This window comes from Carcharhinus amblyrhynchos, chromosome 11 (genome assembly GCF_965287045.1).
Source record: "Carcharhinus amblyrhynchos chromosome 11, sCarAmb.v2.hapA, whole genome shotgun sequence".
NCBI lineage: Eukaryota > Metazoa > Chordata > Chondrichthyes > Carcharhiniformes > Carcharhinidae > Carcharhinus > Carcharhinus amblyrhynchos.
In genome coordinates, this window is record NC_137334.1 from 54,533,114 (window position 1) to 54,558,414 (window position 25,301).

At 43.0% G+C, this 25,301-nt stretch overlaps 1 protein-coding gene across 6 annotated transcripts in view; it reads left to right on the forward strand.

The window, feature by feature from the left end:
- pkp4 (plakophilin 4) overlaps nt 1–25,301 on the forward strand; it is a 158,485-nt gene that overhangs the window by 51,207 nt on the left and 81,977 nt on the right. For all 6 annotated transcript variants that reach the window (XM_080199112.1, XM_080199111.1, XM_080199113.1 and 3 more), the window contains one exon: nt 7,034–7,068. In XM_080199112.1, coding sequence (XP_080055238.1) covers nt 7,034–7,068 — 35 coding nt within the window. The remainder of the gene's footprint in view (nt 1–7,033; nt 7,069–25,301) is intronic.

Sequence of the window (25,301 nt, forward strand, 5' to 3'; positions counted from 1 at the left end):
CTGGTTTTAATCGCTTTATATTCAACGTTAGTGAAATGTGGGCCAGTAATTTCCTGTCAGATTTAGAAGGTACCCCAAAGTTTACAAGTGCACTTTAAAGTCTTAATTCCAGTGGGCCATCGCATTCCGTCACTAGTTGAAAGTTATGGCTCATGGTCTCTGCTCCTCTGGTTAGGAAAGCAGGGTGTTGGTGTGCCAAATAGACCTTTTTAATCTTCCCAGAAGTCATTTTCTTGTGAATTTTCATGCTTATAAGTAAACTGGTAGTAGTCTTTTACACTCAACTATGACCAGTTTTTTTTTGTTGGAAAGAGAACCTGTACGCTAATGACTATTAAGACCAAAATGAAAGTGAAACTCTATTTGTATACTTTATTGACACAAATAACCTGTCTGACTTTGGCATAGAGGGTGGGATTCTCAGATCTCATCCTGCTGCAAGTAAGAACAGAGAATTTGGTGTTCCAATGGCACCAGAGAATCTGAGCCACGAATGAGGGCATAGGATTTCGGCAGATGTTTACACTTGCCAATTTCCCTTCAGTAAACTACACACTGCTCATAGTCAGCTGACATATCATTGCCTATAATTTGTGATTTTTCAACTGATCACAAGATCACAAAGCCTTTAGATCCACATACGTTTGTTCATTCAGAACAGTTATAAGGTATGTAGCGTTGTTTTTTTTAGAAGCACTTCACTTTCTGCCTCGTGCTGACCAGGAAACTCTTTCTGGGAAAAGGGATTTCCTGTTATTGGTTTTAACCCGTACTTTTTTTTTTAAATTTTATAGATGGCCATGTTGTTTACTAGATTTTAACATCCCTTAAGATCACCTTTTGGAATTTTTTTTTCAAAAAGTCCTACTTTCTGTAGGCTTGTCTCATTACTGAGACACCTGACATTGCAGAATGTTCTTCTCTGCATAGCCTCCAGCATTAGAATATCTGCTTTGCATCCTGCTGCTCAGAATTAGACATGGTACTGTGCATAATGACAAGTACTGTATAGCTTGATGAACTCCTGACTTTAATTCTGTTGTTTTGGTATTCTACTCAGCACTTTTTTGAACTTCTGAATTCTGCTATACAATAGTTGAATATGTTGAATCCAAAACTTTTTGTGGTTTTAGCGTTAACTGTTACTCCATTGATTGTGTCAGTGATTTTTTTTTGTTTTTCCTTGTGTTTCATATTCCATTTCATCTGTCATTTTCTCCCCATTTACAATATTCCATTACTTTTTTTCTCTTTAGCCTGTTCATCCTTTCCTAGCACACTGCAGGACCCTCTTTTTGCATTCTGAAGTCCATATTGTTGTAATTCACTCTTTTCTGGCTGTTTAATGTACGGACTACACCTTGTGTCAGAGATTGCACTTCTTAATCGATGTTGAGCATGGTCACATACCCATCACTGCATTACAGAGGACTGACGTTGACTGTGGCCATATATGCTTCAGTTTGTGACCTTGATCTGGTTCCAAGCAGTTTTTTAGTCACCTTTAAATACACCATTGGCTCTTGAGTACAAATTTGGAGAAGAAATTAAATTTGCTGCCCTGAATAGTTTTCTAGAATCTAAACATGTTTTAAAACTGGTAAGGGCTGCTAATTGACAAATGTGCACTATTTGTATAAATTTGATTGGAGTTGTTGAATCCTACTTGTGCAGATGTCTAGACAGTTGTAATAGTGCAATAGCTATTTTTCATATCTATGAAATTTGCTTCGGAAACTTCATGTTACCAAGCTGATGAGCATTGGCACTCTTCAAATCAGCTTTCCTATTTGGTGCATTCATAAATAGTCTCAAATAGTAGAAGAAAAGGAAAACCTCAATGGAAACAGCTCTTAATGTCCACTTGAAGCAGTTAACTGAGAGTTTCCTGAAACTTTCAAACTGTTTGAACATAAGAACATAAGAAATAGGAGCAGGAGTAGGCCATCTAGCCCTTCGAGCCTGCCCCGCCATTCAATAAGATCATGGCTGATCTGTCGTGGCTCAGTTCCACTTTCCCGCCCTCTCCCCATAACCCTCAATCCCTTCTCTTATCAAAAACCCATCAACCCGCTTCTTAAAAATATTTAGCGAGGCAGCCTCCACCACTTCAACGGGCAGAGAATTCCAGAGATTCACCACCCTTTGAGTGAAGAAGTTCCTCCTCAACTCCGTTCTAAACCGCCTCCCCTTTATCTTGAGGCTGTGCCCCCTAGTCCTACTGTCTTTTTTGAGCGGGAAGAGTCTCTCCACCTCTATCCTATCCATCCCATTCATCATCTTATACGTCTCAATGAGATCTCCCCTCATTCTTCTAAACTCTAACGAGTACAAGCCTAGTTTATTCAGCCTCTCCTCATAGCTCAATCCCCTCAACTCCGGTATCAGCCTAGTAAACCTCCTCTGCACTCCCTCCAGGGCCAAAATATCCTTGCGCAGGTGCGGCGCCCAAAACTGCACACAGTACTCCAGCTGCGGCCTCACCAATGCCCTATACAGCTGCAGCAAGACCTCCCTACTTTTATATTCAATCCCCCTCGCTATGAAGGCCAGCATCCCATTCGCCTTCCTGACCACCTGCTGCACCTGCAAGCTGGGTTTTTGCGACTCATGCACAAGGACCCCGAGGTCCCTCTGCACCGTCGCCTGCTGCAGTTTTTCGCCACGTAAGTAATAGTCCTTCCTACCATTCTTCCTACCAAAGTGGACCACCTCACACTTGCCAACATTAAATTCCATTTGCCATTTCCTGGCCCATTCGCCCAGCCTATCTAGATCCTTCTGCAGACTCTCCACACCCTCCGCACAATTTGCCGTTCCCCCAATCTTGGTGTCATCAGCAAATTTCGACACCCTGCACTCGGTTCCCTCCTCCAGATCATCTATATAAATGGTAAATAGCTGAGGCCCCAGCACTGACCCCTGGGGCACCCCACTAGTCACCATCCGCCAATCCGAATAGCACCCATTGACCCCCACTCTCTGCCTCCTATTTGACAACCAATCCTCTATCCACGCTAACACCCTACCCCCAACTCCATGTCCCCTGACCTTCTGCAATAACCTCTTGTGAGGTACCTTGTCAAACGCCTTCTGAAAATCCAGAAAGACCACATCCACCGGCTCTCCTCTATCCACCGCCCTAGACACATCCTCATAGAACTCCAGTAAATTTGTCAGACACGACTTCCCTTTAATGAAACCGTGTTGCGTCCGCCCTATCAAGCAATTCCCTTCAAGATGCCTCGCAATTTCCTGCTTAATGACAGATTCTAACATTTTACCTACCACAGACGTTAAACTAACCGGCCTATAATTCCCCGCCTTTTGCCTGGCACCCTTCTTAAACAACGGCGTAACATTAGCCGTTTTCCAATCTTCCGGCACTTCCCCAGAATCCAGCGACGTCTGGAAAATAACCACCAAGGCATCCACTATCACCTCCGCCATTTCTTTCAGAACCCTCGGATGCATTCCATCCGGTCCTGGGGACTTGTCCACAATCAACCCCTCCAGTCTGTCGAGCACCACCTCTCTAGTAACAGTAATGTCATTAAGACCCTCCATTCCTACCACCTTTCCATCGCTAACACCCGGCAAATTATTCACGTCCTCCTCCGTGAAGACAGAAACAAAAAAGTTATTCAAGACCTTCGCCATATCCCCATCCCCTACCACTAGCTCCCCTTTCTCATCCTCTAAAGGACCAACGTTCACCCTAGCCAGCCTCTTCCTTTTTATATATTTATAAAAACTCTTGCTATCCTTTTTTATATTAAGTGCTAGCCCAGCCTCATAGCTTCTCCTACCCTCCTTTATCAACTTCTTTGTCAATCTTTGTTGACATTTAAACCTTTCCCAATCCTCTTCTCGCCCACTGCTCTTAGCTACTCTAAATTCCTCCGCTTTTAATTTAACACTTTCCTTCACCTCCTTCGTTATCCACGGCTTATTACCTCTCTTCCTACTGTCCTTTTTAACCATCGGAATAAATTTCTGCTGAGCACCAAGAAAGATCTCCTTAAAGATCCTCCACTGCTCCTCAGCAGACCTACCTTCCAACACATTCCCCCAGTCCACATTCGCTAATTCTTCTCTCATCCTACCATACTCCCCTCAATGAGCTTTATCACAGCCATGGTAGATGGCAAGATAGGATAATGTTGTATGTTTTATTCTAAACCACTTCACTGATCACTGAATGTAGGGTTTTGACTGCCACCATACACCCAATCTTTTCTTACCTTTGGCCAGCTTCTTCTTATCCTTCGTTCCCTTTTTGTGCAATGTTTATTACGAAAACTGATTTCTTAATGCAGGGTTTCCCAAACTTTCCCAGCTGCAGAAACCTTTTGACCTCCCAAAGAGTACTGATGAAACCCCTGGGAAACATTCTTATTAAATTGAAGAATTAAACCACACAAAAAATTGTATTCTGCAATGGGTACAAACGTATTTTTGTTGTTCAACAACTATTTTTCAAGCCTTTTTTTGCTACCTTTATGGGAGCATCCATCCACGCCCATTTTCCCCACCCCACCCACTCTGGTCAGCTGATCTCTCTCCCCTCTCGTGCCTCCACAGGCCTCTGCTCTTCCCAAGAGTCATGGCTGAACTGGCCAAGGTCCCCCAACCACCTTCTGACTTCCTTTGCTGCTGCCTCCAGATCATAAGAACATAACATAAGAACATAAGAAATAGGAGCAGGAGTAGGCCAACTAGCCCTTCGATCCTGCCCCGCCATTCAATAAGATCATGGCTGATCTGTCGTGGCTCAGTTCCACATTCCCGCCCTCTCCCCATAACCCTTAATCCCCTCTCTTATCAAAAACCCATCAACCCGCGTCTTAAAAATATTTAGCGAGGTAGCCTCCACCACTTCAACGGGCAGAGAATTCCAGAGATTCACCACCCTTTGAGTGAAGAAGTTCCTCCTCAACTCCATTCCAAACCGCCCCCCCCTTATCTTGAGACTGTGCCCCCTAGTCCTACTATCCTTTCTGAGCGGGAAGAGTCTCTCCACCTCTATCCTATCCATCCCATTCATCATCTTATACGTCTCAATGAGATCTCCCCTCATTCTTCTAAACTCTAACGAGTACAAGCCTAATTTATTCAGCCTCTCCTCATAGCTCAACCCCCTCAACTCCGGCATCAGCCTAGTAAACCTCCTCTGCACCCCCTCCAAGGCCAAAACATCCTTGCGTAAGTACGGCACCCAAAACTGCACACAGTACGCCAGCTGCGGCCTCACCAATGCCCTATACAGCCGCAGCAAGACCTCCCTACTTTTATATTCAATCCCCCTCGCGATGAAGGCCAGCATCCCATTTGCCTTCCTGACCACCTGCTGCACCTGCAAGCTGGGTTTTTGCGACTCATGCACAAGGACCCCGAGGTCCCTCTGCACCGTCGCCTGCTGCAGTTTTTCGCCACGTAAGTAATAATCCTTCCTACCATTATTCCTACCAAAGTGTACCACCTCGCACTTGCCAACATTAAATTCCATTTGCCATTTCCTGGCCCATTCACCCAGCCTATCTAGATCCTTCTGTAGACTCTCACCACCCTCCGCACAATTTGCTTTTCCACCCATTTTGGTGTCATCAGCAAATTTCAACACCCTACACTCGGTTCCCTCCTCCAGATCATTTATATAAATGGTAAATAGCTGAGGCCCCAGCACCGACCCCTGGGGCACTCCACTAGTCACCATCCGCCAATCCGAATAGCACCCATTGACCCCCACTCTCTGTCTCCTATTTGACAACCAGTCCTCTATCCACACTAACACCCTACCCCCAACTCCATGCCCCCTGACCTTCTGCAATAACCTCTTGTGAGGTACCTTGTCAAACGCCTTCTGAAAATCAAGAAAGACCACATCCACCAGCTGCTCTCTATCCACCGCCCTAGACGCATCTCCTTCCCAGTTGCTGACACATCTACCTGTCATCCAAGGTTGTCTCATATTTTTACTCCAAACCTTTCATGATTTAAATACCTTCATCAAATCTTTTCTTATCCCTTTTTGCTGTAAGGAAAATAACCCCAGCTTCTTCAGTCTCTCAACATAATTGTAACTGCATGTTGCTGGAAACCTTATGGTAAATCTCTGTTCCCCTCAAGTCTTGTTGTGCATAAGTGTGGTGCCCAGAATTGGGCACAGTACTTCATCTGGAGCTGAACTAGTTTCTTTTATATATGAGAGTTTAGCATAATTGCCTGGCTTTTGAACTCTGCCTGTATTTCTAAAACCCAGGATCCCATATGCTTCAATTGATTTTTGTTAACCTGTTCTGAATTATACTACCACTCCAAGCTTTCTTGCTTTTGAAATTGTATTTAAGGTTTCACCTTTTACAATTGTTCCCACCAGTGTGTATTGCATACTCGTCATCATGTGCCTGCCCATTCTACTAACCTGTCCATGCCCATTTAAAGCCTACAGCTGACCTTCTTGCAAGTTTTGTTATTTGCAGTTTTACCCTGAAATCCATCTCTGTCCTTGTAGCCCATTTATTCAGCTCATCTGCTCAGGTACCCACTACCTGCACCCTTCTTGCCCAGTTCCAACCACACAATTCTCTCATTGGCTCATCATTCACCAAGTGACAACTACACCTCATCTTCCTCAGCTCTCTTCCTTTCCTCTTAAAGTCCTCAAGTTATTCCATTCTTGCCTTGCCCACCACTCTGAATCATTTTACTATATCAATAATGCTATTTAAGTGTAAGCAATTGTCATAATGGAACTGTCCATTGTCTAGCTTAGAGTTAGAATTATTCTCGATTATTTGTAATTTGTCCATTGGTCAAGTATTTTTTTATCGGGTGTCTAATAATGCCAAAATGTAAGAACTTGGAGTACTCCAAAAGCAGGCTTCCAGTAAGCCTTAATAGAAAACTTTCTGCAAATGTTTTTAGTGTCATGAAAAATAGGCATGTCTAGTGCACGAGAATGCAAGTTTACCTGTTGTGTTACAAATATTGGGAATGGATGAAATAACATTTTCCTTTTTTCTGCCTGCAGCTCAACTGAAAAATCCTTCCACTGGAGACCAGCAGGTATTAGAACTGCGTGATTTGTAGTTACCATTTTATTTGTACTTCCTCTTGTCTGTAAATAAATATAGGTAACTAATTTCCAATTCAAAATTTAATTTATAATTCTGTATTTGTAACGTGCATTCATTGTGTAACTTACTTAAACAATCTAGGCTTCAACTCTTTTGTGTGATATCTTAGACCTGATTGGTGATGGGAGTTTAGGTGATGTGGGGCAAAGGGTGCTTTGAAGCAGTCATTTGTCATTTCCGGTTGGAAGTCGATCGTACTTTTTTTGCTCTATTATTGAGAAAGCTAAAGTTCTGATGCATGCACTTATTCTCTTAAAATTGGAAAGAGGAATTTATTCAGTTCTTTTCACTCAGTGCTGCATCCACATGACTGTCAGCAAACTCTTAAAACTAATAATAACTTTGATGTGAACTTCCAAGCAATATTTTTATTTTGATAACAACCACTCTCAAATGCTCTACGTTAAATACACGTTGAAGGAAAGATGCCATCATTTTAATATTGCCCTTTCAGATATTTTTGCCTCGTAATATTCTCTTGCCTTCCCAGTTTTCCTGGGAGGGCACAAGAAAAGAACAGTGAATTCTGGGTGGAGGATGGAGCTTATAAAATGGCTAGTTTGTCAGGAGTCGTGAAATCTGCTTTGTTGTTTTTACTTGCAGGATATTGTTAATTGAAAACATTGAATAATTCCATCTTACAGATTTTATCACTAAGGGGGGAAAAATGTAAATGTAAGGATGGATTTGCTTTAATTACCAAATGTATTCAGTTAGTATCTTGCAAATTTTAATTATAGGATATGTGCATAAAATTTCCATTACACAATATCTACAGTACAAATGATCATTCAACCCAGCTGATCAGTACAAGTGCCTAAGACCCTTAAAGCTTTGTCCCACCTCACTTCTTGTAACCCTATCACGCTTTTGCTTAAATGCATCAATGCTATTTGCTTCAACTACTCCCAATAGAAAAGTTTGCATTTTTTACTATCCTTTAAAGTTTCTGAATTTGCACTTAATTTTTTACTGGCTATCTTTCATTTATAGTCCCTAATTTTTGTGATTCCACCACAAGTGAAAGCATTTCCTGATCTAGCAAACCCTGTCATAATATACAGTGCAAGACTTGATTACTGACATTCTGCTAAATGACCTTTCAGCAGCAGACGTTCATCTTAAGGTAATTCATTGAGTGGTGATATTTTAGTCAGATGACTTTCAACATGAAGCTCAAAAACCTTGAACCTTGCCATCTTGTCCCCGCCAACAAATTACAACTCATTCAAAATGGTGCAACCCCATGTCCAGTTCCTCTGCCTCTCCATTACTCATCAAATTGACTTAGATTTGCAATTTCACTTTGCTTTCAGAAAGTTTGAAGCCTTGCTTTGTGCTATCCTCTCCTCCAAATGCTGTTTATGTGGTTATGTCCCTGCATTCTGGGGCTGTTTTCCTAAACGCATCCACATGTCTCTTTGGTTACGGAAATTTCCTAAATTCCACGTGTTTTAATCAGCTTTTCAGCTCACCTCCACCTCCACCTCCACCTCCACCTCCACCTCCACCTCCACCTCCACCTCCACCTCCACCTCCACCTCCACCTCCACCTCCACCTCCACCTCCACCTCCACCTCCACCTCCACCTCCACCTCCATTCAGCATCCTATAATTCCATTCTCCCTTTACCATTCCCACATGTAAAGCAACAAGATATATTTTGGTGTACACAGCATGAGTGCTTTGCTGTTGATGAGTGGCAATCATGAAGTAGTATCCTAAGGCAGGAATGCTAAATTATACTGTAAAATAGGTCAAACCTGTAATCTGTTTTTGTTCTTATATTGATCCATTGCGGGGTGGGGGGGGTGCGGGCAACATGCAAAATGAGCACTTTTTGCATCATTTCTCCCATGAAATGCTGGCAAAAACTTACTGATGCAATAACCAGCTGAGTGATGTCCATAGCAAGTGACTAGGAAAATCGGAGCACAACCAATTAATAGGCATTACTGATTTTTTAAAAAATGAAAATACTGAGTTTGGGAAGATTATTATAAGTTCAAGACACCTGCAGCAGTTTGTATTGAAGCTTCAGAAGTTGCTGCAAATTTTGATTTGCTTGCGTAAGTTAGAGTCCCCTAGCCCCTTGCATAATCTGCATAATATAAAAATTCCAAGAAGCTTATCAAATGTATAATTAAGCAGAAATTGACATTGAACCAAATACTGTTTGTATTCTGTATGCAATACTTCTAAATGTAAGCTGAACAGTAGAACAACATAAGTTTACTATATATTCAATATCTGTGGACCTGTAAATTTGGAAGTCCATTCTTTTTGCCTTTTGCAAAATTTACCATTGCGTTTTCCTCTCTACAGAGAATCCAAATTAATAGTTATGCCATACTTTTGGGTGTAATATAACACAAGGTATTAACATCCAAGTCAACTTGACATTTATGTTTAAAAGTAAATTCCACTGCAGAAAAGTGGAAATTGCATCCCTCCATTTGAGCGAGGTTGTTAATTTCCTGTCAAATTTTACGTGTGCAGTTCAGATTATTTAAAATGTTAATTTTGGAGAAATTGAGAGGTTGGATGCGTACTTTTAAAAAAGAAAATTGTTAAACAATTGACTGTGCTTTAACAGTACCAGAATTTTCTGGGACCCTTGAATTCCACTATTCTGATGCATGCTTGAAAAAAAAATTGAAGAAAACGTGCTGTACAAAATGAGCAATTCTTGATATAGGGAATTAAATTGTGTTCTTCTATCCAGCCATTTGCAATTGAATTTTGCACTGAATTCAGAAAACACTTTGCATGACATGATGGTCTTAAAAGCTATGGACACTGAGTCAAAAGATATTTTCAAGACCATAGTTTTTGATTTGAAAGGAAGGGGAGGGATATGGAACAAAGTTAAAGGAATTAGGGTATGGATCAGCCATGATTTGAAAAACAGATTGGGCTTAGAACTAAATGGCCTGTTTCTGTATCTGTTTATATTGACTTGACAATTCTGCACGTTAGCCCGAGGCCAAATAATTTTCCTTTTAAGAACATAAGAACATAAGAAATAGGAGCAGGAGTAGGCCTTCAAGCCTGCCCCGCCATTCAATAAGATCATGGCTGATCTGTCGTGGCTCAGTTCCACATTCCCGCCCTCTCCCCATAACCCTTAATCCCCTCGCTTATCAAAAACCCATCAACCCGCGTCTTAAAAATATTTAGCAAGGCAGCCTCCACCACCTCAACGGGCAGAGAATTCCAGAGATTCACTTTTTACCTCAGGTTTTAGTTAATTAGTATCATAAGTCGGCTTACATTAACACTGTAATGACGTTCTGTGAAAATCCCCTAGTCACCACACTCTGCTATCTGTTCGGGTACACTGAGGGAGAATTTAGCATGGTCAAATCACCTAACCAGCACATCTTTCGGACTGAGAGGAAACCAGAGCACCCGGAGGAAACCCACGCAGGCACAGGGAGAATATGCAAACTCCAAATGGACAGTGACCCAAGCCAGGAATTGAATCTGGATCCTTGATGCTGAAAGGCAGCAATGATAGCCACTGTGCCACCATGCTACCCTTTGTTTTAAGGCATGTATTAAATTTCCATGTCTAATATTAAATTCGATTATTAAAAAATGGTGAGCTTTTCTAGTTCTTATCTAACAGTTTTTAAGCAAGTATTGAGGCAGGGAAAGTAGGGGGAAATGAAAGGGTGGCTTGTTTTAATAACAAAAATAGTGGTACAAGGCAAAAAGGTGGTGATTATGGGGTAAGTAAAAAAAAACATGGATCTAGATATGTTGTAAATGGCAACAGCAGAACCATTAATGGTACCTGTTGACTGAAAAATTGGGACCATTGATTATTATCTAAATTATTGAAATCTACATTTAATCCAAAAACGCTTGAAGGATGCGTTGTGCTATTCCTCAGGCTTCAATTCTGCTTTGCTAGAATGGTGTAGGAGGTTGAGGAAAAAGGTCATGTTGAGTGGGGCAGAGAATTGAAATGACAAGTGACTGGAAGCTCAAAGTAAGATATGTAGGCAGTGTCTCCAGTTGCTTGAGCTCAATGGAATCATTGCAGGGCATATGGGAGCTAGAGAAGCTGTTGTGTAGTCCATGGATTTGCACTCCAGAGGAAAACTGTGGGGACCCAGATTCAAATCCGCCATGGCAGATGGTGAAATTAGAATTCAATAAAAATCTGGAATTAAATGTCTGATGACCATGGGGTCACCTGATTCATGGGCGGCACGGTAGCACAGTGATTAGCTGCTGCTGCTTCACAGCTCCAGGGGCTTGGTTCGATTCCTGGCTCAGGTCGCTGTCTGTGTGGAGTTTGCACATTCTCCTCGTGTCTGCGTGGGTTTCCTCCAGGTATTCTGGTTCCTTCCCACAGTCCAAAGATGTGTGGGTTAGGTTGATTGGCCATGTTAAAAAAATTGCCCTTAGTGTCCAGGGATGCGTAGGTTAGAGGGATTAGTGGGTATAATATGTAGGGGTATGGGGGTAGGGCCTAGGTGGGATTGTGTTCAGTGGAGACTCGATGGGCCGAAGGGCCTCTTTCTGCACTGTAGGGTTCTGTGATTCATTAATGTACTTGAGGGAAGGAAATCTGCCATCTTTATCCAGTCTGATATGCATGTGACTTCAGACCCATAGAAATATGGTTGACTCTGAATGCTCTTTGAAATGGCCCAGCAAGCAACGATGTGCAATAAATGCTGGTCCAGCCAATTCATGTTTCATAAATAAAGAAAAATAAAATTCTTGGAATGTACATTCTCGGATTTGTTTACAGAATTCGGAAGGATAATTAGTGGGTGACCAATTGACAAGAAAGGAATAGTTAACCAATCTCCAGGGATGTATTGAACAGGATTTCTATGTTGACATCTGGTGAAGCACTGTCTTGATTTTAGAATTCTCATTCTTGTTTTCAAATATCTTTCCATCTTGGTATTAAACTTCAGCCCCACTTATCTCTAATTCTGACCGTGTGCCTCCTCATTTAGTTGCTCCACTATGGTGATCATGCCTCCGGTTGCCTGGACCCCAAGTTTAGGACTACCCTTTTTGCACCTCTCCACCTTCCCTAGTTCAATTTCCATCTTTTTAAAATGTTCCTTTAAAATCAGCATCTTTAACCAAACTTGGGTCAGTTCAAATTTTATTTGATAACATTCCTGTGAAGTGCCCTGGGGTGTTTCATTTAGATGAAAGGTCATCGGTTTTAGACTGGTTCTGGAAAAAGACAATATACAATCAAATGTAAAATTACTTAACTGATAAAGGATTAACTTCAGTCCTTTGGAAAGGTATTTAGTCCAAGTGAATTAGAATTGAACGGTGGTATGCCTTTAAAAGGATACATTCAGTTTGCTCATGGAGGGAAATGGGAAGAGTATCTAAAGCTTGAGCTCCTTGGGTGGGGGATGGGGTGGTTGGTGTGGCAGGAGAGGAGAAGAAAAAAGAGAATGACAATTGTAAGATTAAAAATACAGTAGCAAGACAAGCCGAGTATAGAAGCTGCAGAAGATAAGTAAAAATGATTGAGAGGCAAAGAGTGGGGGGAAATGATTACTGGCTAACCTACAAGGGAACCAAGAATTGACAGACAAATAGAAAAATGGATAGCTAAAATAAGGTGTCATGATATTTTGTAACCATAATTTGAGACTGCAGGTGCAATCTTTCAAACTTTCTTCAAAATGGGATTGGTGCCAGTGGACCGGAGAATTACAAATGTTATAGTTTGATAACAGAAGAGGACTAAACCTAGCCAAGTCAGTGGTTGGGAAACATTGGGCAGAACTTAGTGCAACCCACTGACATGGGTTTTGTGGCAGGAAGGCAACGAGACAGTAAACCCACATCAAAATGGTGTGAAGCCAATTGAGAGGTGGTCACAGCTGTTGACAATTTACATGCGCATGAATAGGTTTTGGTGATTTAAGTGAGTGGTCAGCAACTCCATCCCCAACAACTGAAAGCTGGTGGTGCTGAAGTAGGAAGGTGCAAAGTCAGGTATTTTGCAGCTGCCTTCTACAGAAGGAAAGGAGGAGTTTGTAATGGAACAGTCTGTGGAGTACAGTTCAGAATATGGACGAGCAGCCAGTGAAACTTTTGTCAACTTAAACTTAATACAGCACAACCTTTTTGACGTTGGATCCTGGATTATGTGAAATGTATGATGGCACAAAAATGATCCAATAACAGCAGAGTTTGGAATTATAGAACATAATCACCTACCACTTTATTATGTTATCTTGCAACTGTCTGGCATGGGACACAATTAAAGCTGTTCTGTGAAAGACAGTTCAACTCTACCTTTTTTAATATAAATCACCAATGTTGGGCTTGTGAGCTGAGCAGTCAAGGAAGGCAACAGAAGCAATGTTGTCAGTGAGATAGCAAAAGGGCCCATCCTAACATGTCACTTTTTCTAGTTGTCCAGCAGCCACATGATTGCACTCAGCCCTTTCCCACATACTTGAGAATGCCATTGACTTCCAGAGATGCCAATAGGAGTCCTGTCTTCTGCACTAAATTCATCCCTTTTGAGACAATGACCTGTGGCATTGTAATTGGCATTTTACCCCCATGGACTCTAAATGGATTTAAAATTGCCTATCCAGCCATTTTAAATTTGAAAATATGTGGAATAAAGGTTATGACTTTATTAGATTATAACTAGTTTAATTAAGCTGCTAATGCCCGATTCTTTGGGCAAGGATCCTGCTGCCTGTTGTAGCACAAAATCTTACAGACTAGAAAGTCTATGTTTGATTCCTGGCCTATATGGGGCTAGGTGATTCCAACTGTAGCAACACTTTAGACTATGGAATTGCCCTCAATTCTTCTGGATTAATAATTCCCACTTTTGCTTACTTTCCAGTGATCCCTAATGTAAAAACATGTGTATGGGAATCAAATGAATAAATATTAATCTAGATTGAGGTGGTTGATCAGTTTTTCTTTATACATTAAGAATGGATACTTGGGCCTGAATTTTACACACATCAGGAAGTCCAGAAACTGGTGTGAAATGTGTTCCTGACTATGGTCAGCCCTGGAGCACAATTTCACACCGGCTGGCCAATTAATGGGAAGCCAATTTGAAATGTGCTCTGTGAAAGGTGGAATGCTGCCAGGAAGGACAGGCACCGAGGAAAAAGTAGGGTGGGGACTGGTTTTTCCAATGTACTCACTCAAGGGGCCAGCTGTGAAAATAAATACGTTAAGATATACCACGAGTAGCTAAGCAGAGCAATCATACACCAATCTCAGTCCTCAGATATATTTTTAAATTTTATTTGAGCCCTGACCTTTCACCCTGTCCTGGAAAAAGGTAGCAGCTTAACTATGATAGCCACCTTGTCAATTGTCCACCTGCCACCCGCAAAGATAGGCAAGCAACATAAAATCCCAATCAATTGCTGTTTAATTTGGCTTCTTGATTGGTAGGTGTGCTTAGATCGTGCCCACCAGCTGAAAGGATGCCACCTCACGCAGTTTTGCATGCTTCTACTTTAGGTGGGCAACCAAGTTTCATATTTAATTCTGGCCCTGGTCATCAACCGTCTCAGATATCTTGCCCATGAATAATTCCACAATGAAGGGCAATGTCTTCAGGAATGGAAGATAATTGGCAGAAAGCTGAAGTGGTCACATTAAATATTATGTGAAATCGATTACATGTGAAAACATGTTTTTGTGCACTTTAAATAATTCTGCCACAGTGTGATCTGCTAAATGTGTCTGAATTTTTGTGTTGTTTGTCCATAAAAATTACGCCTTTATAAAAATTTAGATTTGTTTGGAATAATTAACCATCCTGATTTTTAGAAATGGACATTGACTATGAAGGAGTTAATTCAGTATCTTTTGGTTTGCCCTCTGTGTAATTGAAAGTCGCAGTTCTCCTGGCCTTCCACCCCACCCATGGTTATATGTTAACAAAGGCCTGTTCTGGCAAGTGTGTTCCAGTTCAGCTGAGGTGCTTTAAGCAAATTGAACTCTTGCAGAGAAAAAAATGAAATGTTCCCTTGATCAATCTTAAGCAAAGAAAATAATGGTACTTTTGTGTGCACAATGTGGATTGAATCTGTCTTTCATGCATTTGACATTTCTGTATTGTTGTGCAATTTCTTGGACCATTTAGAACACTTGGAATAAACTAATTATTGGGATTACCTGTTTCAACTGAGGTATCAAAGTTTATATGCAGTATCTTTATAATTTCACCTTTTGAATGTTAAGTCAAAACCCTGAAAATTCCCATATTTTCTGATCCATTCAAGATTTTTCAACCCCACAAATCAATGTGCATCCATAGCCGCAAGCTCATAAATCAAATACGTGATTATAGAATCTGACATGAACACAGCTGATATTACTGGACAAGTCAAATCCCAGAATGGAACAGTGAAGGATACTTATTGAATAAATTCAGTCTGCTTTTGATCTTTTAAATTAATTTTTTTTTATTAAACAAGAGATGTTGTATTATACTGGACAAGAGATGCATCAGTGTGATTTGGACTAGCTGAGCTGAGTGGATGAATGCATGGCAGGTGCAATATAATGAAGTTATCCACTTTGATAGCAAAAGTAGGATGGCAGATTATGTTTTGAGTGTAAATTGAGAGTGGGGAATGTGCAATAGGCATCCCCCTACACTAGTTGCATGCAGGTGCACTAGGCTGTAAAGGCAAATGGGATATTGGCCTTTTATAGCAAGAGGATTCAAGTACAGGAGTAAAGATGTCTTGCTTCAGTTATTCAGGTGATGCCAATCTAGGATATTGTGTGCAATTTTGGTCATCTTATCTGAGGAAGAATGTTCTTGCTCCAAAGGGAGCGCAGAGGTTTGTCAGATGATTCCTGGGATAGCAGGACTGACATGAGGAGAGATTGAATTGGTTAAGATTATAAAGTTAAAATTTACTTATTAGTCACAAATAAGGTTTGCATTAACACTGCAATGAAGTTACTGTGAAAGTCACCACAGTCTGGCACCTACATTCACTGGAGGTTAGAAGAATGTGGGGGGAGTGTCTTAGAAACTATAAAATTCTGACAGGGTAGATGAAGGAAAGATGTTCCTGATGGTGGGGGTGTCCAGAACCAGGGGCCACAGTCTGAAGATATAGGGTAGACCATTTAGGAGAGATGAGAAATATCTTCACCCAGAGCATGGGAGCCTGTGGATTTCTTAACCACAAAACACTTGAGGCCAAAACATTATATTTTCAAGGAGTTGAGTATGGCTCTTGGGCCAGAGGAGATATTGGAGGGTAGCAGGGGCGGGGGGAGCAGACTGCTGAGTTGAATGATCAGCTATGATAACGAAAGTCAGAGCAAACTCAAAGAATCAAATGGCCCTTTTTCTATAACTTCCTATGCAACAAGTTAAGTTTCAACTTAGGCACCAAAAAAAATCAAACTCCTGCTATCCCTTTTTATCCCAGCAATACTCCTACAGACCCAACAGGTCGGTGAAGGGGAGCCACTATCTCCACACCAAAGATAAAATTGGTTCAGTTGCAGTTTTCTTTTCCAGTCGACATCTGAACATTCTCTAGAAGTCCTTCCGCAACTGATGTCCCCTCAGATCCAAAAAACTCTATTATTTTAGATTAGTACATGAATTCCTAAAACTAATTTCAACAGCCTGGCATCTGTTTCAGCTGGAGACTTTTCTTCACTCGATATATCCATACCAGCTGAAACTAAAATGGCTTTTCTTGTCTCTGATCCCCTGTTGCTAGGCAACATCACAGTTGAGGCCTATCCAAAACTTTATACAGGTCTTGCATGACTTCCTTTTCATGGTATTTGATGCTTCTGTTTACAAAACCAAGTATCCCATACACCTTTTGCCCTGCCACCTTCATCAGGTTTATGAACATGAACTCTGAGGTTCCTTTCCTGTTACTTCCCATGCACAATTTTAGAATATACTACATCTCCCTTTTTGGAAGGAGTAAGTGCATCACTTTACATTTATCCTCATCAAGTTGCATCTCCTGTCTATTTCACCTATCTGTCCTTCTGAAGTCTGCTATCCCAGGCCACCCTCTAGTGGCTGTGCGAGCCAGTTGCTACTGCCAGGGTGAGTCCTCTAGAGGGCCCCATTTAGGGAGAGAGCAGCAAGAGAAAAGACAGCCCCCATGCCTGGTGGGGGGGTAGTAAAGAGAGGGAGGGTAGGGGATAGCCAGAAGAGCCCAATGCCGGAGGAGGGAACAAGAGGAGGCGAGAACGGAGATGTCTGAAAATTCGGGAGGGGATGGTGGGCTTTTATTTGTTGGAGATCAGGCTGCCCTCTAAATGAAACCTTGATCTCTGGATTCCAAGCCTTGCTATCAAGCAGCACTTATTCAGCAATAATCTGCTCACGGATGCTCAATTTGAGTTTTGCCAGGGCCACTCAACTCCTGACCTCATTACAACCTTGGTCCAAACACAGGTTACATTACTGACCTCGATGAGAGTGACTATTCTTGACGAATGAATGGGAATAAGGGATACGCACATCTGGCAGAAGTTACGCTGACCACAAAGGAAGGTTGGAGGTCAGTCTTAACCTAGGACTTCACTCAAAGGGTGGTGAATCTCTGGAATTCTCTGCCCATTGAAGTGGTGGAGGCTGCCTCGCTAAATATTTTTAAGAAGCGGGTTGATGGGTTCTTGATAAGAGAGGGGATTAAGGGTTATGGGGAGAGGGCGGGAAAGTGGAACTGAGCCACAACAGATCAGCCATGATCTTATTGAATGGCGGGGCAGGCTCGAAGGGCTAGATGGCCTACTCCTGCTCCTATTTCTTATGTTCTTATGTTCATCACTGCAGGAGTTCATTAGGGTACTGCCCTAGGCCCAACCATCTGCAGCACAACTTGGACAATATTCAGCTTGGGCTTAGTGGCAAGTAACAGTCACGCCACGAAAGTACCAGGCAGCCACCAACAATAAACAATTTATTTATCCACCTTCTCTCGACATTCAGTGATGCCTGGTACTTGTGTGCAAGCTATAGCAAGGATTCTGGAAAGCTATAGTTCACATCCCTGTAGCTAGCTGGAGTGGTGTATTCCAAAATACCAAGACAATTATAGCTTTCAAAATCAATTGCAAGTAATTTGCATAAATCAATCACAACCACTTTATGCTTGCTTTATTATAATATCCAATCAGCGTGAAAACTTGTACATCATGGCTACAAATTATCATAGCACAGCTCGTTTCTGTATCTGTGGCTCACTTACAGATGTCTGATTTATGAGCTTTGCCAGACTAATGGCCTTGGTGTCTGTCTATGAAGATGCTTATAAAAAGACCTTTGTTTTTCATCGCAGCTTATGTGATTTTTAAACTTGTCTGACTGACTGTTAACCCTTTCACAAGGGAAGATTAGAGAAATTGGATTTATGCTCCTTGGATCAGAGAAGATTAAGAGCTGACCTTATTGAGGTGTTCAAAATTATGAACATTTTTTTCAGGGTAAAGAAGGATATATTGTTTGCACTAGTTGGTATGTCAGTGACTAAGGAGGGAATCACAATTTCAAGATGGTTAGCAAGAGAGCTAGGAGTGTGATGACGAGAAACTTCTAAAGAGCTGTTGGGATTTGGAATATGCTACCTGGGACACTGATGGAGGTGAATTCCATAGGGGGTTTCAAAAGAGAGCTGGATACATATTTGAAAGTGATGAATTTAGAGGGCTACAGAGATAGGGCTGGAGAATGGGATGATCTGGGTAGCTGTTCCTTTTGGGAGTCAATGCAGACACAATGGGTCAAATTGTCTGTGTTGTAAAATTCTATTCCCTTTGCCTGAGGCCTATCCAATTTTTTTTAGTTGGCCATTTTTATTCTTTAATGGGATGTGAGCATCATTTGAAAAGCCAACATTTGTTGCTCATCCCTAATTGCTCTTGAGAAGGCCCTTCGACAAACAGCATTCCTACCTGAACCTGATAGGACATAAGAACATAAGAAATAGGAGCAGGAGTAGGCCATCTAGCCCTTCGAGCCTGCCCCGCCATTCAATAAGATCATGGCTGATCTGTTGTGGCTCAGTTCCACTTTCCCGCCCTCTCCCCATAACCCTTAATCCCCTCTCTTATCAAGAACCCATCAACCCGCTTCTTAAAAATATTTAGCGAGGCAGCCTCCACCACTTCGACGGGCAGAGAATTCCAGAGATTCACCACCCTTTGAGTGAAGAAGTTCCTCCTCAACTCCGTTCTAAACCGCCTCCCCTTTATCTTGAGGCTGTGCCCCCTAGTCCTACTGTCTTTTTTGAGCGGGAAGAGTCTCTCCACCTCTATCCTATCCATCCCATTCATCATCTTATACGTCTCAATGAGATCTCCCCTCATTCTTCTAAACTCTAACGAGTACAAGCCCAGTTTATTCAGCCTCTCCTCATAGCTCAATCCCCTCAACTCCGGTATCAGCCTAGTAAACCTCCTCTGCACTCCCTCCAGGGCCAAAATATCCTTGCGCAGGTGCGGCGCCCAAAACTGCACACAGTACTCCAGCTGCGGCCTCACCAATGCCCTATACAGCTGCAGCAAGACCTCCCTACTTTTATATTCAATCCCCCTCGCTATGAAGGCCAGCATCCCATTCGCCTTCCTGACCACCTGCTGCACCTGCAAGCTGGGTTTTTGCGACTCATGCACAAGGACCCCGAGGTCCCTCTGCACCGTCGCCTGCTGCAGTTTTTCGCCACGTAAGTAATAGTCCTTCCTACCATTCTTCCTACCAAAGTGGACCACCTCACACTTGCCAACATTAAATTCCATTTGCCATTTCCTGGCCCATTCGCCCAGCCTATCTAGACCCTTCTGCAGACTCTCCACACCCTCCGCACAATTTGCCTTTCCCCCAATCTTGGTGTCATCAGCAAATTTCGACACCCTGCACTCGGTTCCCTCCTCCAGATCATCTATATAAATGGTAAATAGCTGAGGCCCCAGCACCGACCCCTGGGGCACCCCACTAGTCACCAACCGCCAATCCGAATAGCACCCATTGACCCCCACTCTCTGCCTCCTATTTGACAACCAATCCTCTATCCACGCTAACACCCTACCCCCAACTCCATGTCCCCTGACCTTCTGCAATAACCTCTTGTGAGGTACCTTGTCAAACGCCTTCTGAAAATCCAGAAAGACCACATCCACCGGCTCTCCTCTATCCACTGCCCTAGACACATCCTCATAGAACTCCAGTAAATTTGTCAGACACGACTTCCCTTTAATGAAACCGTGTTGCGTCCGCCCTATCAAGCAATTCCCTTCAAGATGCCTCGCAATTTCCTCCTTAATGACGGATTCTAACATTTTACCTACCACAGACGTTAAACTAACCGGCCTATAATTCCCCGCCTTTTGCCTGGCACCCTTCTTAAACAACGGCGTAACATTAGCCGTTTTCCAATCTTCCGGCACTTCCCCGGAATCCAGCGACGTCTGGAAAATAACCACCAAGGCATCCACTATCACCTCCGCCATTTCTTTCAGAACCCTCGGATGCATTCCATCCGGTCCTGGGGACTTGTCCACAATCAACCCCTCCAGTCTGTCGAGCACCACCTCTCTAGTAACAGTAATGTCATTAAGACCCTCCATTCCTACCACCTTTCCATCGCTAACACCCGGCAAATTATTCACGTCCTCCTCCGTGAAGACAGAAACAAAAAAGTTATTCAAGACCTTAGCCATATCCCCATCCCCTACCACTAGCTCCCCTTTCTCATCCTCTAAAGGACCAACGTTCACCCTAGCCAGCCTCTTCCTTTTTATATATTTATAAAAACTCTTGCTATCCTTTTTTATATTAAGTGCTAGCCCAGCCTCATAGCTTCTCCTACCCTCCTTTATCAACTTCTTTGTCAATCTTTGTTGACATTTAAACCTTTCCCAATCCTCTTCTCGCCCACTACTCTTAGCTACTCTAAATTCCTCCGCTTTTAATTTAACACTTTCCTTCACCTCCTTCGTTATCCACGGCTTATTACCTCTCTTCCTACTGTCCTTTTTAACCATCGGAATAAATTTCTGCTGAGCACCAAGAAAGATCTCCTTAAAGATCCTCCACTGCTCCTCAGCAGACCTACCTTCCAACGCACTCCCCCAGTCCACATTCGCCAATTCTTCTCTCATCCTACCATACTCCCCTCTATTCAAACAAAGGACGCGTGTCCGGGAACCCACTTTCTCCTCCTCCATCTGCACCAGAAACTCCACCATACAATGATCACTCTCTCCAAGAGGATCCTTCACCGCAAGGTCCCTAATTCTACCCGCCTCATTACATAGCACCAGATCCAAGATAGCTCGCTCCCTCGTCGGCTCCAACACACACTGTTCAAGGAAATTATCCCGGCAGCATTCCAAGAACTCCTCCTCGAGCCCACCTCGTCCAACATGGGTCGACCAATCAATATGCAGATTGAAATCTCCCATAACTACTGCCGTCCCATTCCTGCACGCCGCACTTATTTGCGTGTTAACAGCCCGCCCCACCTCCAGATCATTATTCGGGGGCCTATAGACGACATCCACCAGCGTCTTCCTCCCTTTGCTGTTCCTAATCTCCACCCACAACGATTCCACGTTCTGCTCTTTGGCTCCGATATCATCCCTTGCTACCACCCTGATGCTATCCTTAATCAGCAGAGCTACGCCACCCCCTCTTTCCTCCTGCCTATCCTTCCTAAACACTTGATAGCCCTGTACATTCATCTCCCAGTCCCTGTCACCTTGCAGCCACGTCTCTGTAATGGCCACCAGATCGTATCCATTTGTGTCGATCTGCGCCACCAGCTCATCCACTTTATTCCGAATGCTTCGTGCATTCAGATAAAGCGCTTTCATCCCAGCCTTCACCTGGACCCTATTTGCCGTAACGCCACCAATTGGGACATCCTCGTCCTCTTCCCTTACCTGTACCCTATCCTTAACTTTAGACCTCGTAGTGTCACCTACCCTCGCACCCTCCCCCCCCCTAATTATTTTAAAGCCCTGTCTACAGTCCTCTTTACTCGATTCGCCAACACTCTGGTCCCAGCACGATTCAGACCAACCCCATCCCGCCCAAACAAGTCCCACCTACCCCAATACTGGTGCCAATGCCCCATAAATTCGAACCCATTCCTCCCACACCAATCCCTGAGCCACCCATTCACTTCCTTTATCCTGTCAATCCTACGCCTGTCTGCACTCAGTTCAGGCAGTAGCCCAGAGACGACCACCTTGTCGGTTCTACTTTTTAATTCCATTCCCAGCTTTTCATACTCCCTCCCCAGATCCTCAGTCCGCACTTTGCCTACGTCGCCGGCACCCACATGTACTACAACGACCGGGTTCTCACCCTCCCACTCCAGGTTCCTCTGCAGCCCAGCTGCGACATCCTGTACCCGAGCACCAGGCAGACAACACACCCTTCTGTGCACTTTGTCATTGTGACAAAGGACAGTGTCAATACTCTTCACCCCACTATCTCCAATCACTACTACGTTCCTTTTCCCTTTCTCTTTGCCTATGTCCTGCTGCATCACTGTACCGTGTGCAGTTTGGACTCAGTAAAATAATTGAAATGGAGTACTGTATCATGTGTTGGAATTAATTTCTGTCTACAATATGCATGTGCTTTGATTATTGGAATTCTTATTCTTAAAATAAGAATTATTTTAAGTAGTCATTAGTGGTCCTGAGAGGAACTGCTAGACGCCATTCAGAAAACCCATAGGGAACAAAGAACATTAAAGCACAGGAACAGGCTCTTCGGTCCTCTGAGCTTGCACCAACCACGTTGCCCGACTGAAGTAAAACCCTCCCTACCTTTCTGGGGACTGTATCCCTCTATTCCCATCCTATTTCCCAATCACTGATGTATTTGTCAAGACACTCCAAAAAAGTCACTATTGTATCTGTTTCCACTGCCTCCCCCAGCAGCGAGTTCCAGACGCCCACCACCTTCTTAAAAAAAAACCTGCCTCGTACACCTCCTTTAAATCTTGCCCCTCGCACCTTAAACATATGCCCCCATGCAATTGACTCTTCCACCCTGGGAAAAAGCTTCTGACTATCCACTCTGTCCATGCCCCTCACAATCTTGATTTCCATCAGGTTGTCCCTCAACCTCCGTTGTTCCAGTGAGAACAAACCAAGTTCCTCCAACTTCTCCTTATAGTTAATGCCCTCCATACCAGGCAACATCTTGGTAAATCTTTTCTGTACCCTCTCCAAAGCCTCCCAATCCTTCTAGTAGTATGGCAACCAGAATTGAACCAAATGCGGCCTAACTAACGTTCTATAAAGTTGCCAGTTTTTAAATTCAATGCCCCAGCTATTGAAGAAAAGCATGCGTATGCCTTCTTGACTGCCTTCTTGACTACCTTCTCCACCTGTGTTGCCACTTTCAGTGACCTGATCTCTCGGCCTGTCAATATTCTGAAGGCTTCTGCCATTTACTGTATATTACCTATCTGTATTGGACCTTTCAAAATGCATTACCTCACATTAGCCTGAATTAAATGCCATCTGCTATCTCTCCATCCAAGTCTCCAACTGATCTTGTGTCATGCTGCTGTATCCTTTGATGGTCCTTGTCACTATCCGCAAATCCACCAACTTTTTGTATCATCCACAAACTTACCAATCAAACCAGTTACATTTTCCTCCAAATCATTTATATATAATAAACAGCAAAGGTCCCAGCAGTGATCCCTGAGGAACACCACTTGTCACAGCCCTCCATACAGAAATGCACCCTTCCACTGCTATTTTGTCTTCCATGATCGAGCCAGTTCTATATACACCTTGCCAGCTCGCCTCTAATCCCAAGCAGCTTCACCTTCTGCACCAGTCTGCCAAGAGGGACCTTGTCAAGGGCCTTATTGAAGTCCACGTAAACAACATCCACTGCTCTACCCTCATCAATCATCTTCACTTCCTCAAAAAACACAATCAAGTTCACAAGACATGACCTCCCTTCACAAAACCATGTTGTCTCTCACTAATGCGTCCACTTATTTCCACGTGAAAATTAATCCTGTCTCGAAGAATCCTCTCCAATAATTTCCCAACCACTGATGTAAGGCTCAATGGCCTGTAATTACTTGGATTATTCTTGCTACTCTTCATAAACAAAGGATCAACATTGGCTATTCTCCAATCCTCTAGAACCTCTCCTGTAGCCAGTGAGGATACAAAGATTTCTTTCAAGGCCCCAGCAATTTCCCTTCTTTCAGTATTCTAGGATATATCCTATCAGGCCCTAGGAACTTGTTTACCATAATGTTTCTCAAGAACCTCAATACCTCCTTTTCAATCTCAACATGACTGAAACTATCTACACACACTTCCTGAGACTCATCATCCACCAAGTCCTTCCCTTTGCTGAATATTGACACAAAGTACCCATTTAATACCTCACCCATTTCCTCTGGCTCCATGTATTGATTCCCTCCCCTGCCCTTGAGTGGGCCAATCCTCTCCCTGGCTACCCTCTTGCTCTTTACATATGTATAAAAAGCCTTGGGATTTTCCTTAATCCTGCTGGCCAATGATTTCTCATGACCTCTTTTAGCCCTCCTCACTTGCTTAAGTTTCTACATTCCTTGCATTCCACACTTGCTTTGTGTGTTCCCAGCCTCCTAGCTTTGACAAGTGCTTCCTTTTTCGCTTTGACTAGGCTCACAATATCTCTCGTTATCCAAGGTTCCCAAAACTTGCCATACTTACCCTTCATCCTTGCAGGAATGTGCCAGTCCTGAATTCCTATCAACTTGCACTTGAAAGCCTCTCATGGCAGATATGGATTTGCCCTCAAACATCTGCCCCCAATTTCTGTCTAATATTGTTGTAATTAGCCTTCCCCCCAATTTAGCAACTTCACTTGAGGACTGCACTTGCCTTCATCCATCAGTACCTTTTAAAACTTACTGAAATGTGGTCACTGTTCCCGAACTGCTCCCCTACTGAAATGTCAACCACCTGGCCGAGCTATTTCCCGATACCAGGTCCAGTACAGCCCCTTCCCTAGTTGGACTATTTACATACTGCTTCAAGAAGCCCTCCTGATGCTCCTTACAAACTCTGCCCCTCCACGCCCCTAGCACTAAGCAAGTCCCATCAATATAGGGGAAGTTTAAAACCTCCACCACAACAACCCTGTTA